Source organism: Perca flavescens, chromosome 1 (genome assembly GCF_004354835.1).
Source record: "Perca flavescens isolate YP-PL-M2 chromosome 1, PFLA_1.0, whole genome shotgun sequence".
NCBI classification, from domain to species: domain Eukaryota; kingdom Metazoa; phylum Chordata; class Actinopteri; order Perciformes; family Percidae; genus Perca; species Perca flavescens.
In genome coordinates, this window is record NC_041331.1 from 12,781,614 (window position 1) to 12,800,657 (window position 19,044).

The following is a 19,044-nucleotide window of genomic DNA, read 5'->3' on the forward strand; positions in this document are numbered from 1 at the left end:
AAAAAAATACTATCCTTCGTTCATTTTTTATTCTATCACAATGTAACTCATTTCTATTTGACTAATAAAGCAATTCATCTGATAACACTAAAACCAAATAAATTAATGTGTCATTAAAAGCAATGTCTTACTTTTGACAAACTCTTCTTTACTATGGAAACTTTAGTGGAGTGCCTGGGAATGAGAGCATGGACCGCCATTAAAGGAGAAGAAAGATTCAAAAGCTATAAAAAAATCAGAACTGCAAAACATAGAACAGGTGTTCAAGCATGCAGATGGTGTGACTTTGTCCACCTGTTCTAACCGACAGGTTTATATAAGGAATGTTCTTTACCAAACTGAGAAACTGTGTGATAAGTGTGGATATAACACAAACACTTTCTGGGAAAACAAATGCTTACTTCCCTGAGTAATTGAAGCATAAATTCTGAAAGGACTCCTCTCCTGCTAGTATTTGTCACTACAATTGCAGACAAAATAAATTAAAATTGTAATTACAGAAACTCTTTGACTTTTATGTGACTTTTCAGAACTTTTTAATTGATAAAACGTGATAGATAATTATCTCAGTGTTTTGTTTGCACTTTCTAGTATACTCAGGCTGAAGCCCCAATCAGACCAGATTAATATTTCAGGGAGATATGAGTGATAAAATACTAGCCATGCTCATCTCTAACAAGATTTATCTAATCCGCGAGCAAATCTACCATGTAAAAAACAACCGCAAAAGTAAAACTTTTACCGCAAAATTACCTAAAAACCATCACTGAAGACAGAGGTTATCTAATGCAATAATATTACCTGTGAGAAGTAGTGTTCATGGATTTCCAAAATTCCCTACCCGCCCCCTTTGTTGACAAGCTCCATGAAAACTGTTCTGCAAACAAATTAAAAATTCCTACCTTCTCAGCATGACTTTGCAATCCAGAGGTACTTGTTTGTATTCCTTATATTCATTTGATAGTAACAGATGTTTTCTTATCCTGTGTAAATTTACCACAATAATCATAGCAGACAGACTTTTGTGAGCAAAAAATATCCCACAGTACACTATCTTTGTGTGAACATAGTGAAGCATTTAGCAGCTAAGGAGCCAGATGTTTCCCTCAGGAGTTGGTAGAGACCGAAAACAGAGCTAAAAGAGAGTGATGGGCAAGGAAGAGAAGTTATTCATTTGGTATGTGTATTACTCTGAAGTACTTGTAATGATTATAAAATGTGCTTTTATGTGTACAACTTCTCCAATTAGGAGTTAGGCCTTCAAATATCACAATATGTTAGTTTTATTCTGTTGCAGTAGTTTAAGTTGTTTTTTTCTTTTATTTTGCTCACTGAAAATTGTTCTTACATATTGTTTACGTAGTTTGCTTGCAACACAGCTGAAGCACAAAAAACCTATCATGCTTAACAGCTCCAGCTGTGATGATATTAGGCAGCTAACTGCCTACAAACACAGGTTATTGATTGTCCAGGACACTTTTAAACAACCATAGAAGCTCCAAATACTGATTTGCCATTGGGCAGTTTTGGCATCAAGCATATCCTTACATTGCACAATTCAGTATTCAAAATGCATCATTCCCATTGTTAGGTGCCAATATAGGAAGTGTCGTGAACTGAATGTCCAGCTTTGACCATGGAGACCACAGTCATTAGTCTTTCATTACCTAGCTTTTTTACCTACACATGCTGTACACATTGAGAGCAGTTTAGGATTCAGTGTCTTGCTCTACTATAATTTAAAACTACCAACCATGTGATTTATGTGGAACCTGCTCTATCATTTGAGCAGGCTACAGTTTTACCTAACCTCAAAACATCAGTGTTCTTTTTTGTGAAATTGTCCTTATTGCAACTCTGAAACCTTAATGAGAGAAATGCAAGATTTAGTAGTTGAGACTGATTTGAGATAATCTATGTATAATGTCCGGCGTGCACTGACTAACCATCATCAGTAAAAACTACTGGGCATGTCTGTGCTGCATTCTAGTTTTATTCCGTCCTCCGCTACGTGCCATAGCACACCGACAGCGTCTTGCTGCCCGACTCATAGATTATATTGTCTCTACACAGTACAGTACAGTCACGTGTTTATTAAGCTAGTATCTACCTTCCACTCCAAGCACTACTGTAATTTAACTCCATGCCTTCTCTCTTCTGGTGTTGTCCTTTAAAAAAAAAGATCTGTGATGTAGTATTAGGGTTCCTGCACACTGCCTGCGTGGCGTGAGCGTGGCGTTTCTGTTTCTGTTAAAAAATATTCCCAACTGACAATATTCGTCAACAAAACACATGAATACATGAAGTAAAATATGAATGCTATCAGTCATATATCCAACAGAAACAAAGGTTGCGTTGCGGCTGCGTGACGTTTTCTATGTCGTTGCACACCAGAAATGTGTCTGACGGCACCAGCTGCTGCTGCTAGCCTTGTCTGTACACATGTATGTTTCCCATTGATAAAATGAAATAATAGCGTAGTATACTCCAAGTTAAAAATAAATATAAACTGATTTGATTACAGCAAAGACAACGTCGGCAGTATTGATGGCAAACTAGGCTACAGAATATTTTGTTCTGTATTGACAGGTTAAATATTTGAAAATCAATAATTATTATGATTTTTTTTTTTAAAGTACATTTATATCTGCATTTATGTCAAAACCTAGAGACTTTCAAACATCAAAATGTCATTTATTAAATGTATTTGTGTCAAAATGACATATAAACATCTTTTTGTATTCTATTTTGCCTGGAAACTAGGCATCGGTCCTATTTCTAGCATGCCCACGTTGACACGCACTAAGACGTGCGTGTCCCGCTGGCATTGTGCAAGCTCTAACCTGTTAACATGGGAGCCGAAATAAAAACGGACATGCCACTCAGCTGACAAGCTCACACAGGCAGTGTGCAGGAGCTCTTAGAGCTGTAGAGGAAATATCACAGGAACTGCATTTTGTTTCACCACTACATTTCAGAGAGAGGATAGAAATGCTTTGAATTCATTGTGTATATCAAGGTTTAATTTAATAAATTTGAAGTAATATCAATTTCTCTAGGCATTCTTCATATTTTACAGTTGTAGTGCTTCAATTAATCTCTCAGATAATTCCCTTTCAGCATTAGAGACTGCACTGACATCATTTCCATCTGAATCATCAGATTGGTCTGCCAGTTTGGATTCAGCTTGAACAAATAGGAATGACAGTGAATGAAATGACCAGAAAAGATTAGTGTTCAGGTGGGTGGGTTACTGCAGAGGTGGGCTACAGCTCTATTATGCTGATAGGAATTCAGACTATTTCATATGGAATATTTCAACTATTCTTTGAAATGCCAGTCCATCTCAATTTTCTTGCTAAGATCAATAGAGTGCACCTAATCTCTTTTCTACGAATAGCCTCAAGCCTTGCCAAGCATCTTTCACAACTCAACAGCTATTCAATGAGGTATACCTGGAAAGAAGCACTTAACAGATGCATATGATCAAAAAAGGAAATGGACAATGTTTTCATAAAAGCAAAAACTAATGCATGATAATAATGCAGTGGTGCATCTGGAAAGACTGATATGTTCACCCTATGGCAGTAGTGGAAGAAGTATACAGATAAAAGATACAGTAAGGATACAAAATATTACAAAGGTCCTCCACTTGAGTAAAATCACATTATGTTCATAGTGGCAAAATGTACCTAAAGTATTGAAAGTAAAAGTACTGTAAGACAATAAGCAATTATATGGTATATTATTGGATTATTATTACTGATGCATTCATGCAAAAGTAGCTTTTTATTGTTATATATCTTGATCTGTAAAGTACCTAATAACAGCACATGACAAATAAATATAATGGGAGTAAAACAGACAACATTACATATAAAGTATGCAATGGAAATACTCAAGTAAAGTACATGTAAAATTGTAGAGACGCACAGTAGTTGTTCTCTTTCAGTTTGGGACAAACCCACTAACTTCATATTTTAAAGTCCCTTATGCATTGCATATCAACTTAATCCGATCCTTAAAAGTTAAAGTTAAAACTAAATCTGAGAAACACAAGCAACATTAAGGACTTTAATTATTTGATTCTTGATTAAGCTACCTGTCCCTTCATTTTTGGAAAGTAAATTTATTTTGGCGTAGAGGTAGCACAAGGGTATAAATTCAACATCTCCAAAAAGCACACACACAAGAGTAGCTATTTAAAAAAAGATGCAGCTGTACACTGCCTGCAGATGGTAGAAGAATTCAAATTGCATCAGCATTTACCTTCTTTGTCTGTAGTAGGCGACATTGACACATTGCTGCTGCTTTTACTTTTTCTTTCCAATGGGTGGTGCAGGTTGGGGTGTATGGACCTGGTCTGGCAGTCCTCCTCCTTGTGGAGAATCTGCAACCTACTAAACGTTAATGAGTATGTGAGTAAAAAAAAAAAAATTTGACAGATGTTTGACTCATGTCTTTCACTTCAGGATTTCCCCTTAAAGCTATAGTGCGTAGTTTCTGTCGCCCCCATGAGGAATTCTAAGTAATGACAACAAAACTGTCGGCGCATCCACATGATACAAGCCTTCCATCCATGTTTTGGCACTGTATCAAGCCAGAGATTTTGACATGATGGCAAGACAAATCATAGTGATTTTAGATTTTTGCAGTAAGTTTGTTCATATTAACACCCATATTGGGTTCATCAGATAAGAACAAAATGGGTTATCTTGCTCAAAGATAAATTGAGAAGGCTGACAGGGAAATCTTACAACAACAAGACCACCATGTTTCCAGTACACAGTGTATGCTTACTATATGCATATGATTGTGTCAGAACAATGAAACAGTGACAAGAAAGCAATATTTTCACTTGCATAATGCATAATCCCCCCTTTGACCTCAAGAGTCCTTAAAAACCGCCTGGATATGTTCAGCTCACGCTGCCAAATGCCCTGTATGATGTCATATTTAATAGCTTTTCCACAGTGAACATTTGCTTTGCTAATGCCAGTGATGTATTAGATGTGTTCGACAGCTACATAAGTGCAGATGCCCAGCCCCAGCTTTCTTGCAATGTGAGTTTCTTATTTTTTCTTGCTTTGAGAATGCAGGCAAACTGTCAGACTGTATGGGCACAGGATGTAATTGATTATGTTATGTGTGGAATCTGCCTAATAATATATGACAGAGGCCGTCAAATGCATAGACCCTGGAATGTGTTTTTATTTTACTAATTTACAGTACAGGCCAAAAGTTTGGACACACCTTCTCATTCAATGCGTTTCCTTTTTATTTTCATGACTATTTGAATTGTAGATTCTCACTGAAGGCAGCAAAACTATGAATGAATACATATGGAATTATGTACGTAACAAAAAAGTGTGAAATAACTGAAAACATGTCTTATATTTTAAATTCTTCAAAGTAGCCACCCTTTTCTTTTTTATTAATAAGGGAAAAAATTCCACTAATTAACCCTGACAAAGCACACCTGTGAAGTGAAAACCATTTCAGGTGACTACCTCATGAAGCTCATTGAGAGAACACCAAGGGTTTGCAGAGTTATCAAAAAAAGCAAAGCAATTAAACTGCTAAAGCTGCTATTCATAAATACAAATGTTGAATGGGCAAATGGAGAAGTGGGAAAAAGAAGGTCCCTGAGAATTATTTAATGTTAATTATTCATTATTAAGTTTTAGGATTTTTATAGCTGAGCTGACATTGAATGACACGCCAAGTTTCTGTTTCTTTTCTTAAGTCCATTCTGCTTGATTAACAGACCTTTTTTATATTTATTTATTTGAAGCCTGTTTAACATAAATTGTGTCAAAACTATAAAAGTAGAAGTTGAGCAGCAAAAATTTATTTTTTGAAATCTTTGGAAACTGTCTCATGGTTCTATGCAGTGTTGGATTATCTAGATTTATGTAAATGTAAGTTCAGCCTGCATACACATTTATAATGTTTATAAATGTTTTATAATGTTAAAATAGCTAATATTGATAGCAAGAGCAACAGGTTAGCGGACTGTGTGTGTGTGTGTGTGTGTGTGTGTGTGTGTGTTTAAATCCTTGCGCTCAGTTGAACACAGAGATCAAAGAAGAGGAGAGAAAGACAGCAGACCGCAAAGACTCACACTGAGCTGAAATAAAAACTCTGCACTGCAACACATGTCTTTCAGTTGAATTAAAGACTAATTAATTTAAAAGATTTTACTCTACTAAATTTTACTGTTACTCTACACTAAGTTTAACAGTGTCAGATGCTATGTGCTGTTTTCACTGCCTTCTCTGCTAAGGAGGATTGACATTATCCATGATGCACTTCTTGATCCAAGATGAATCACTTCTATATTTGGTGTCTTGCTAAACATAAATCTTTGAAAGGTTTATTAAAAAACTGGACTGATGACACCATTTCACTGAAAAAAATGTATTTATTTTAGGAGTATTTTGTTTTCTGTGGTTTTCATTGACGTCCACTGAAAACACTGACTCTGTTTGGGTCTGTGGGCATGGCTCATTGTGGCCTTTAATAATGAAGTTGTATTTTCACAAATGAGATGCCTGAGCTATAATGTAATGCCACAGAAACCTCTTGTCATTTAGTTTTCTTTGTCATAACAATGAAGCTTTTTGACGTTTTAAGCTGAAATATGTTGTGACATACACAGTCTCTTGCTTTTACCACCCCCGAGTGGTGTCAGGCGATGTGCACGCCATTGCTTGTGTGACTTGTGTGAACCTGGTTGACGTTGACGTCTGGGCAAGCTTCACTCACAGCTCATTTCCAAAGGGGCATCACCAACGGACGCCGCTCAAATGCCTCTGGGCGCAATTGGATAGTCCTTCAACCAATCAGACCAAAGATCCGGGTGACGTAGCAGCGACAGCGGCATCAACGGATTGCTGCGCTTCGGTGGCCGTCATGTTGAATGTAAACAAAAAAGCTGCTTGCTGTCGCTGCGCTATCGTCATTGTGTAAAGCCCGCCTCAACAGTTGTGATTGGTGCCCCGATTTGGAAAAATTGGAAATGGGCTTGAATGGGCTCTTGGCCAGACTGACTTGCAGAACAAATCTCAAATTTTCCGGAAATTCGTCAGGGTTTTCCCAGGCTACGTGTGACTGTTCTCACTGAAAATAAAAATGTCAACTCGGCAACTTGCATTGCCCTTTGATGAATTATTTCAACTTTGTAGTCACAGAAGGGATACAATCTGTTTAAGACATAGAATATGTAATAAGGCAGGGTTAATTGCACATTACTACATTCCCACTCCATGGTGTTAATGTGAGAAAAACTTGATCGAAATGAAATTAAAAAATGTGTTACCTGAAGAGTTTGTTTCTGCCATCTCACACTAGGCCTAAAAGGATCCAACACTAATGTGTGTGTCGAGTGCGAAGGTTAACCTATGGGCAGTAAATATCCCCACTCACAGCACTTTATAATGTGTGAAAATAACTGCTGAGTTCAGTCAGATAGACGTTTTTTTTGAGTGCTGAAGTCCTTTAGATAATAATAATATATTTATTTGTATAGCACTTTTCAAAACAGCTGCTACAAAGTGCTTTACAAGACAATAAAACAGATAAATGAGGCAATAATAAAAATAATTATTAAAACAGAGCAGCATATATCAATAACAGAATAAAGATAGTAATACAAGACAATAGAAACAAATTTGTAAACATGAATATGTATACATTTTATGCATACAGACAAATCGATGCATATTACATATACCCATGCAAGCATTCTCTTTATACATGCTTCACCACACATATACAATGTACAAAGTATGCACATACAGTATGGACACAACTATGGGATAATTATAAAAAATGCCATTCTAAAAAAATGTGTTTTTGATAAGGAGGTAGATGATCGAATCTCTACAGGAAGTGCATTCCAGAGTTTAGGAGCTCTGACAGCATAGGCCATAGATTGTTAGTGATTGCTGTGTATGACTATATACAGTATTTTTAGTTGCCTTTATATTTTATTTAATATAACTTTACTTCATTCTTTAACTCTGCAATCTTTATGCGAAACGGAACATAATGTGATTGTGCATTGAAAATCATCACATCACCAAACAATGCCAGTGCTCTATCATTCCTTTGTGTGATCGTGGATCAGTGATCAGAGTCGTGGATCAGTGATAAAGGCCCTGTGGCATACTGTGAGAGAGATTTTGTAAAAACATGAGTGCTGTTGCATTTTTCTAAATGGTAAATATGAGCAACATGTAAATGTAAAAATGTTCCTTCATTTCCAGGTCCACAGAATGACAGCGCTGCGGGAATAACACGTTAGGACATATGTGGCTCAGTGTTATCACACTTTGCATAATGCACTGTGACATATAAGCTCCAGAGAATGTCTATTTTCCCTCTAAGTATGTCCCGGGGCTACACTACGTTACATTTTATGACAGCTGCCAGTTCTACATGTCCTCAAATGGTGGTCCTTCAGCAAAGGCGAGAGGAGGTACAACTGTGAGAAATTGATACTAGGACAGTTTTGCCTCTCTGAATCACAAAACAACTGCCGTCCCAGCTCATTACATTTTCTCCGTGTGCATGTACTGTATGTTTTGCAGTAAACACTGCACATGTGTGTGTGGGAGTGATAATTGAATTGCAAAGGAAAAGACAGGGGCCAGAATGTGAGAAACTGCTACTTTTTCAACTGAATGTAGCTTTTTCCTGCCTGCCAAATTATAGTACTGTAAACAGGTTGACACAAATATCAACCGCAAGGTGGTGCTGTAAAAGCCAGGGGATCACCAAAGTCGATAGGATTGATCCTCTGGGGACCCTAAATGCCAATTCCGTTAGCATGGCTAATAAAATAAGATTGATCAATCTGACTATATACAGATGCAGCTGTGTTGTCAATAATTGGCAATGCAGTCAGAGCCATGACACAGAGTGAGAATTGTGGATGTGGCCACATAATGTATAAGTAGATGTCAAGGGCCAGCTGGTGGATGCAAACTCCGCCTTCTCCTCCTGTATCCAAACCATCCCTGTGGTGCACAGCCAACATTGAGCTGTCTCCAAAATCAAGCAGCAAATCTATCATCAGAGCACAGCAACATACTGTAATAGCCAAATGTGTTATAGCCACCTAAATTGAATTAATTTGCCATCTATAATTGCTCACTGCAATATCGTATTTTCCAAAATACCTGCACTGGAGCCAAAAACAAAAGCATTGACTAGGGCTGATTCTGAAGGACAGACACACAGACAACAAAATTATAAATGTGGTGCAATAAAAAAAATCATATTCTTAACTCTGTGTTGTGGTCATTGATTCTACTGTTTCAAGTTTTACTTTACCCACGGTTCACACATAGTCATTTCATATTAAATCATTATTTTTCCTAATTTTGGTATACGACCATAATAATAATCATACCAAAAACATCTTTCTAAGTGCCCGTAATACATCATATTTAATTCCACTTGGTTCATTTGAGATTTGTCATTTTAATGAAGTGCATTGTGTGTTCCAAAACTGTCTGTTGCACAATCGTTTGGTGATGTTAACTGTGTCATACTGTGGCATAGCGATGAACTGTTTGCAGCCCGAGCCACCCATCATCTCCCATGTGATGATCTTCTCAGGGTTGCCTCCAGGGACGTCACTAGAATTTAAAGACTGGGGAGGCTTAGCCCCCAGGGTTTTTGTAACTTGCGTTTGCAAAATCTTTGCACTCACTTCTTTCGTTACTGTATTAGAGCTACTTATGTCAACAACCAGTCAACAAACCAAGATGTTAACAAGTAAAAAGTGACAGACATATCATGTTCTTCCATTTCTACTCTGTTCCTTCTGTACGGTGGCCGAGATGGTTCAACACAAATACAAAAGCCACACCACAAACACAAAAACTAAAACACAAATACAAAAGCTACAACACAAACGCAAAAGCCACAACACAAACGCAAAAGCTACAACACAAATACAAAAGCTACAACACAAACGCAAAAGCCACAACACAAACGCAAAAGCTACAACACAAACGCAAAAGCCACAACACAAACGCAAAAGCTACAACACAAACGCAAAAGCCGCAACACAAACGCAAAAGCCACAACACAAACGCAAAAGCCGCAACACAAACGCAAAAGCTACAACACAAACCCAAAAGCCGCAACACAAACGCAAAAGCCACAACACAAACGCAAAAGCCACAACATAAATACATAAGCTGGAAGCAGATGTGGTTGACAAACGGAGCCGGAGGAGGAAAGTTCTTGTTTGTTTGAGAAGTAAGTGAAACATGGTTCCCTGCTCATTATGATTACTGTCGCAATGTGTTTGTCACAAATAAGCAGCATTGTTCAATATCTTTTTTTATTTTCATATGTACTCTGCTATTTAGGCTACGAAGCTACAGCTATAACGTTATCTAAATGGCGCCCAGCGTCTTTTACCCGCGAGTCCTACGTTTAAAGTCTATAGTTTGTCACGTTTAGTGAAGCTGTTTAAATCACACAAATATTATATCCCACTGTTACATGCTTGTAACTTGTTAACCCGTATATATATCTGGTTAGCGATCAGATCCCAGTGGCAAATTCCCTCGATACTGTTGGTTTGGAAAGTGTGTGTGTGTGTGTGTGTGTGTGTGTGTGTGTGTGTGTGTGTGTGTGGTTATGTTTACTGTAAACAGATGTTTAAAGTGAATGCTAATTGTTTTACCTTCAATATGCTGCCTATTATAGTGTTAGGGGCGTTATATGTCCTACATACACACATACATGGGTTGGTCTGAATGAAATAAACCCAGAAATTTTAAAATGACCTTGCTTCGTGCTTACTAATAAAAATAAATAGAATTCAGACTTTGGACTCCTGTGTTTACACTGTATTTAAAGCCATGTAAAAGGGTTTGTTCATAGACTGTATATTACCATTTGTACAGTCTATGGTTTTGTTGCATGTCCTCAGTCTTACCCCTACAAATAGGCACACACACACTTTCCTTTGTAGCCTATATGGAGAGTACATACATGAAAATACAAAGATATTGAACAACATTGCTTATTTGTGACACTCACATAGCAACAGTACGGTAATCCTAATTAGCAAGGAACCATATTTCAATTACTTCTCAAACATGCAAGAAATTTCCTCCTGCTCATACGCTGACTTCTGTTGTCACTCACTTGTGTTGTGGCTTTTGCGTTTGTGTTGTGGCTTTTGCGTTTGTGTTGTGGCTTTTGTGTTTGTGTTGTGGCTTTTGCGTTTGTGTTGTGGCTTTTGTGTTTGTGTTGTGGCTTTTGCATTTGTGTTGTAGCTTTTGCATTTGTGTTGTAGCTTTTGCATTTGTGTTGTAACTTTTGCATTTGTGTTGTAGCTTTTGCATTTGTGTTGTAGCTTTTGCATTTGTGTTGTGGCTTTTGCGTTTGTGTTGCGGCTTTTGCGTTTGTGTTGCGGCTTTTGCGTTTGTGTTGTGTTGTGGCTTTTGTGTTTGTGTTGTGGCTTTTGCATTTGTGTTGTAGCTTTTGCATTTGTGTTGTAACTTTTGCATTTGTGTTGTAGCTTTTGCATTTGTGTTGTAGCTTTTGCATTTGTGTTGTTGCTTTTGCGTTTGTGTTGTGGCTTTTGGGTTTGTGTTGTGGCTTTTGCGTTTGTGTTGTGGCTTTTGCCTTTGTGTTGTAGCTTTTGCGTTTGTGTTGAACCGTCTCGGCCACCGTACTTCTGTCTTATCCTTTAAGATAAAAAAACCCTGATGCTAATTTCATGACTTCGAAATGCAAATTGGTCACATGAAACAACATCCAAAATGTCCAAAAACTGACAAACAGAGGTCAGACAGCTAATAAGTTGGTAAATTAAACAAATATGAAAAATAGCTGTACAAGAAAATGAAATAAATAGGCATATTAGGCATCACTGCATACTTTATACTTTATCATCTGTTGCGTCTAAATATGAATGAGGATATGGTTATTTGTAAATCAAATTGTTATTGTTGTTCTTATTATTATTTAGGGGGGCTTAGGAACATTTTGGGGTAGCTTCAGCCCCCCTATTTGCTATGTGCCTCCCACATAGCAAACATTGTGATGACGTTTTCTGGTCCATTCATTGTGCAGTTAGGAGATTGCTGCCTTCGCAAAGCTCAGCAACACTACAGCCTTGGCAAGGCTCAGGACCCCCCTCCTGGCATCCGCCATTATGCTGTTTCAAAGTCTGTCAAATCTAAGCTCATACACTGTAATCTGTTCACATGCAAAACAAGTGTGGAAAAGGAGTTGCTGTTCCATTCACTTGTTTTATGTAGCACAACAAACTGTATGTACTGTATGAGGAAAGGGCTTTCTGTGCTGGTCATTGAGTTAGTTTCCTTGAATTAAAGCTAGTAAATGAATATTCATTGCTCTCACTTGAGTTCTGCCGAATGGGTATGAAGAACAGACCCTCGACAGGTAATTAGCTCATTGATAAACTCATTAAGAATTTTAAATGTGTTGTTGAGTCAATGAAAAGAATTAATAATTCTCCAGTGTAGGCTATGATGAATTTGCATCTAATTGTATGTGTTTCCTTAGATGAAACAGAAGTGGTACGGGGTTGGTTATGCAACAGTGGCAGTCATTTCCTGTCAATATCCAGTGTTATGGGCTCACCTTTAGGTTTCCTCAGTCACCAGGATCATTTTATATTCCCTCAACTCATTATAAGGCTCTGTGAACCCATTTTAATATATTTCCCCAGTCCTTCAGTAAACGCTCACATTTTGGAAGAATGATGAACAATCTATTCTCTTTGAACGTCTTATTATCAAACAGTATGTGAAAGCAAAGATGCAACAACTGAGATTGTGTTAACATGGAGCTCCTCCCTTTATTTTTTGGAGATACAACTTAACTTTGACATATGACATGTTCAAAGTAGCAGTTAAAACATGCTGCAAGCTTGAGACTGGCTGCAGTACAAACCAATAAAAACATGTACGTGTAAGCCCTCATATCATATGATATGGATTGGTACATACAGTACATTGTGTTGTATATAGTGCAGAATGTTCAATTCAATGCATAATACTGTTTTAACCGAGTAGTTTTTTTTTTTTTTGTTTCACTATAATACCATTTCTGAGACAGTCAATCTAATTTGCCAGTAGATACTATCTGTCTTGAATGGCCTTCTCTTGACTGCAGATGCTGGAGACTGTACCATTTTAGTTTTGTTAGACATTAGTGAAGCTTTCATCATGGTTGATCGGGCTGTTTTATTGGGTCATCTTGAGATCTCGATGGGTACTTTGGGTTAAGCATTAAGTTGGTTTCGGGCCGTTCTTACTAACAGATCAATGTCAATTAAAAAGGGGAATTCCTTCCATTCCAATGCTTTTATTACCCCCAGGTCCCATTCCCTTGTGTCGTTACACATCCTTTTAAATATACAGTAGTGCATTTTACTCAAACTCAACTCAGAGAGAGAGAGAGAGAGAGAGAGAGAGAGAGAGAGAGAGAGAGATCTTGGTATTGTGGCCCACTAAGCCTGTGGCCACAAACCTTTGTGCTATCTTTTACAGTCACCTTGCTTTTTAGAAACAGGGGCTGTGCTATATATTCTGGTTTCACCAGGGGTATTTTAGTTCAGGCATGATTCAAATATGTAGAAAACTGGAGAAAAAGTAGAAAATAATTCAGAAATATTTTTCAGAGATTGTATTCTTCAGAATTGAGACTTTTGCTATATATATGGTGTCTGGTGATGAGAGTATTACAGTTCTGATTTCAACATATCTGATGTAAATGTATGCCACACACTGTATTGCTATGTCAAAAATCCCTCTCGGGCCTCCGGATTGTTTAGAAAACTGCAGCGAGGATCTTAACTGTCACAAAAAAAACGAGACCCAATGACCCCTACTTTGGCATCTCTCCACTGGCTGCCAGTCAAATGAGTTTAAGGCTTTACTGATCACGTTTAAAGTTCAGTAGGGGTTTGGCCCTGAGCTACAATGCTGACCTTTTAGTTGCCCATGAGCCTGAGTGCACTTTCAGATCCTCATACAGGGCCCTCCTGGCTTGTTTAGTCTCAGATTGAGAGGTGCTGTCAGAGCTACTCAACAGCCAAGTTGCCTGATGGAGAAACAGAAGCCTACTGAGTAAATGGTACTTTTTATAAAGCAGCAAAAATGTTAAAGGAACATGAAGTGCAGAACACAGGGCAGACACCAATGGCATCACGTCTTTCCTTCTATTCTCTTTTTCAGAACAAGAGCTTGAAAAACAAACTGCTCTCGGGACACAAACTTTGTGACGCCTATGCTGAAGAGGTAAGAATTTCTTTCATTTAGTACATTCTGTTTTTTGTCACATACATGATTAATCCTCAGCTCAAGCTACTTAATTGTTCATTGTTCATGGGAAAAGGTGCAATTCATGATAACATATTGCAGACACATTTTGTTCTTTAGTGAGCAAGCAATGTTAACAAACATGGAACTGAGAACATTTTGTCTTGAGTTAAGTTATTCACTATAATTTAGATCATTAATTCAACTGTGATTAAGGAACTCTTGGGGCCCTATTTTAACGATCTGAAGCGCAAGTATGAAACGCAAAACGCAAGTAGCTTTGTGGGCGGATCTCGGGTGCTGTTGCTATTATAACTGCTAAATGAGTCTTGCGCCCGACGCAAATCTAAAATGGGTTGGTCTGAAGTAGCTAGGTGTGGTTTGGGCGTAATGTGCAATAAACCAATCAGAGCGTCATCTCATATTCCCTTTAAGAGCAGGCGCCCTTGTTCCATGGCGGATTGCTATTATGACGGCGGATTTGCCTGGCGCACGCCAGCGGGAGCTGGCGTGTAATAAATGCTGGCAAAGTAATAAATGCCTGTCTTGGCCGGGTGGCGATGTTGCTGCGGCCTCTCGGGCGCATCTCCTCAAGTTTGGAGAGGATTGCTGCAGCCATGGAGGCTCCAAACGCACCACCTGCTCCTGTTGTGCCTCTTCCTCTTCCCCCCACTCCATCTCCGTCCACCCGCTCCACCAGGAGCACATCGCGCATTACTCCTGGACCAGATCCCGCCGTAGTTCAACATCACGTCGCCTTAACTCCTCTAATATTTCCTCATTTTATGTCATCAACACATCCCTGATTCATGGAAATGTTGTGTAAATCACAACAAGCCACGAAGAATGCTGCGACTTTTTGAGGACTGTACTGTAAAGTGCCTCCTGACCTATCCAAACACCTGAAGCGCATTTTCAGTAATTGTACACGCCTCCTATTTTTAGCTGAACCGCCCCCGGGAGCGCAAATACATTCCCTATTTTACCGACGTGCGTCTGTGGAGGGAAAAGTCCGCTGTGCGTCGAGTGCAAAATAGGAACGGTTCATGGGTCGGTGTACAAAGGCAATTGCGCCGGGTGCAAGATAGGGCCCTTGGTGGTACTTGTACAGTAAGTGGTGAAAAATTCACAAAAAGACCCACTAAAGGTTAGCAATAGTCCAGTCCTGTCACTCACTCTCTCTCACACACATACAAACACCCAAACTTGCTTGGTTTTGGCCGTCCAGTGAATCTCAGAACAATTTGTCTCTAACAGCAGCCTCTTTGATGGCTGTACAGAGTAATCTGAGGAGCTCGGGTTGTAGCGAGAGCAGCTTCGAGTACATTCCGTCTGTGTCATTTTTGCTTTCACCTACTTTTCCTCTTTTTCTACTTTGGCACTGCTGCCAGTTGTTGCGGTCAGCTGCGTCCACCAGGTTCACATCTTTAGTGAAGCCTTGAGCTGAGCTTTGAACTGCTGCTTTTGCCATGCTGCTGACCAATGCTCATGCTGTAATTTAGCTATGCAGCATCTTACAAGGCAGCGGGTCCTGCAGGCGTCTGATGACATGCCCATGTGAGTGCAGCTGGTGCTGTGTAATCGTGGGTTCAATAGTTGTGTAGTTGTGCAGTTGGCGATTCCACGAATTTCCTGTATCCAGGCTACAGTATGCGCACAAACTTTAAATCCTTTACATGTAGCACATACAGACAGGTTGATAGATGGCAACCTTATTGTGCAGATGGAGTTTTTTTTTTTTTTAGGAAAGATCCTGGGCTAGACCTCCTCAAAGGCAGCTAAGGCTTTTTGAATGACAGACAGTTAGTGGTTTGCATTTTTATGTGAAGACAAGGAATTTAAATTAGTACTGTAATCTGTACCTTTACAAAAATATGCCCTTGAATTCTCAAATTAGTTGATCTGCCCGCTCCTTTTCTCTTGATTAGACGCTTCTTGTCCAGAGGTCAGCCTTTCTTTTACTAGCTTTTAATTCTCAGTGAAGTTTCCCATTGACTGTTTCTTTTGTCAGTCTTTTGAAAACCTGAAACCTGAACATTTATAGTGCTGTTTACTATGCTCTATAGGGAAATACACTCAGTTACCACTGTATTAGGTCCACAAGCTAAAACTTGTGGACCTAAAAGGAACAGTTCTGCAATAAATCCTACCTTCATCAACGAGTTTATATTATTACCTGGCAACTGAGTGTATATAGTCAGACAAATACTAGCACCACAAAGGTTGCCTCTCTATTGGGCATCAAGAGCTCCAGGATCTCAGAACATAGCGGATTCCACTTTCAAATACCTGCGTCCACTATAATCCGAGTAAAACGGTTAATTACATTATCCATGACCCGTCAGCTTTCACTGTTTATTTTACACAGCCATTACATCCTTAAGCAACCAAAGCTGTCCAGCAAAGTGCTGATACAGCGGCCAACGAAGCTTGACAGCTGCATGAGAAAGAGACAAAGGGACAAGGACAAGTGCAAAGAAAATGATCATCGCAAGGGAATGATTTTAATAATTAGGCCATGATCACACTTGGTGTCTTCTTTGACAAGAAAAAGTTGACGAAGGCGCTTTTCTAGTAAAAAAAAAAAAAATAGCTGGTTTGGTTTGGTTTGGTTTTTATTTTTATGGATATAGAAAGACAACAAGGGGGATCCAAGGGATAACATGTAAAAGTGAAAAACACTTTTTTCCAACATGGTCCCTGATGTAAGAGAACAGGACATACAACATATGCAAACACATACAGTCCTAAGATTAAAACAATAAAAATAAAACTACACATCAAAAAACCAGCTAAATCACCATGACCTACCAAACAATAAATTTCTCTGTCCCCAATCTAGATTTTATTTCCCCTAATTATCTATTTTATTCCATAAGTAGGCCCTAACTTTATGTCTAAAATCCCTTTTCGTTACTGCCATTTTGATATGAAGTGGAAGACTATTCCATAAAATAATTCCTGTATAAAAAAAGGATTTTCTGGCTTCGCTATTCACACATGGCACCTTACATGAACGGACACTGGCCCTAGTCTCATGGGCATGTTGAGTATGTACCATTAAAATCTGAAATCCCAAATACTTTGGGGCTACACCATTAATAATACTGTACATATGATTAAGTTTAAGTTGTTCAACTCTAAGCTTAACAGGCAGGAACTCAACCCTCTTAAACTCATTTCTTCCCACATGATACCTAGAAGGTTTAGACAGTATAAAACGGATCATATTATTTTCTGAAGCTGGCAGCATTTTTAGTTCCAAAAAGCAGCCAAGAGCGTCTTTTGTTGCTGTAAGAACAGCTACTGCTACAGTATCCAAGAGTACTTTGTGTTGAGCGGTGTGGGATAAAACAAAGCGTTGGAGCGATCTAGAGAATGAACAGAGAGAGGGAGCGGTGCTACTACTAACGTTAGATAAAACAGAGCGAGTTCCCCCAACCGTCATTCCCTGAACAGGGAGCACCCGGTCATATCATATAACTCTCTATCAGTCTATCTATCAGCAACTTCTCCATTTTTTGTTGTTGTTATGGAAACGGCAGTTCTCGCTACTCCGCTTGTCATTGGCCAGCTGTCAAAAAAGTAGTTTTTTTAACTTCAAAAAGATGCTCTGAGCTGCAGAAAGTAAGGGCGATGGCGTTTAAAAAAGCGCTCTGGACCTTTTTGAAAACATGGTTTACTCCATAGGATTATTATGTAAAACAGCCGCTAGCAGTTTAAAAAGAAGACGCCAAGTGTGAACATTGCTTAGCTGGTACCTCAGCACTGAGCTGCTAACATGTTGCTTATCGCTGGTGCTTTCCCCTAAGTGACACGCAACCTGTGACATCCGTTCCTATTGTTACAATAACTGAAAACTATTATTTTGACTTGTGCATCATAATTAACATGAAGATAAACGGACTCAGCACAGTAGATGGAGATTTTCTCGGCAAATCACAGCCCATTATGCTATTGCTCTAACAGCATAGTTTCATGCGCACCGCAGCAAGCCAAAGGTCCACAAAGAGAACTTAGTGTTTGGAAGCTCTTGATGTTGAAGAGCTTTTCATCGACTCTGAAGTCTGCTCAAACACTAAAGTTATTCTTGAGTTCCTTTTGAGACACAGGAAATTGGAGTTGGAAATTACAGGCTTCTTTCCTTCTACAAATCCTCCAGCTGAACATCCCCGACATTTCACCAGCTAAGCTCACCCAAGTCATCATCACATATTCAAGCTCTGAGATGATGATGATGGCACATTTGATTATGCAACCAAGTCTTATTGTAACACTTCAGGAACGAGTTGGAAAGAGTACAAATGCTATGTCAAGGTCCAGATTGACGTTGTCTGTCAGTCTACACAGAGCCAGAATATTCCTAACGACCACAAAGACTGGTGGCCTTTGTGCTTGTAGATGAGAATATATTATGCTCAGTATGTGTTCTGGTCCAGTGCTTCTTTGTGTGACTGTGATTATTTCTGCAGAAGTGGTATAAAGGCAAGTATAGATGTTGAGTAGGGAGCATATCGCTACTGGAGGTCACTGTCTTCAATTCCCTTGGGAGGCTATAAAATGAAGTAAATCAGTGAGAGGAACATTCCTACATGCCCCTACTTTCATCCTGGAAAGTTATTTATGTTTAAAGGGGAAGGGTTACGGACTGAACCTGTAATCACGCTGTAATGACTGCAGAGTCGCAGAAAGAGATGGATACTAAAGCTGCAAAAAAAAT

General features: G+C 38.8%; 1 protein-coding gene across 1 annotated transcript in view; it reads left to right on the top strand.

The window, feature by feature from the left end:
* Positions 1-19,044, top strand: part of luzp2 (leucine zipper protein 2) — a 124,276-nt gene that overhangs the window by 72,064 nt on the left and 33,168 nt on the right. Inside the window, exon 11 of the mRNA XM_028595879.1 lies at positions 14,241-14,303. Coding sequence (XP_028451680.1) covers positions 14,241-14,303 — 63 coding nt within the window. The remainder of the gene's footprint in view (positions 1-14,240; positions 14,304-19,044) is intronic.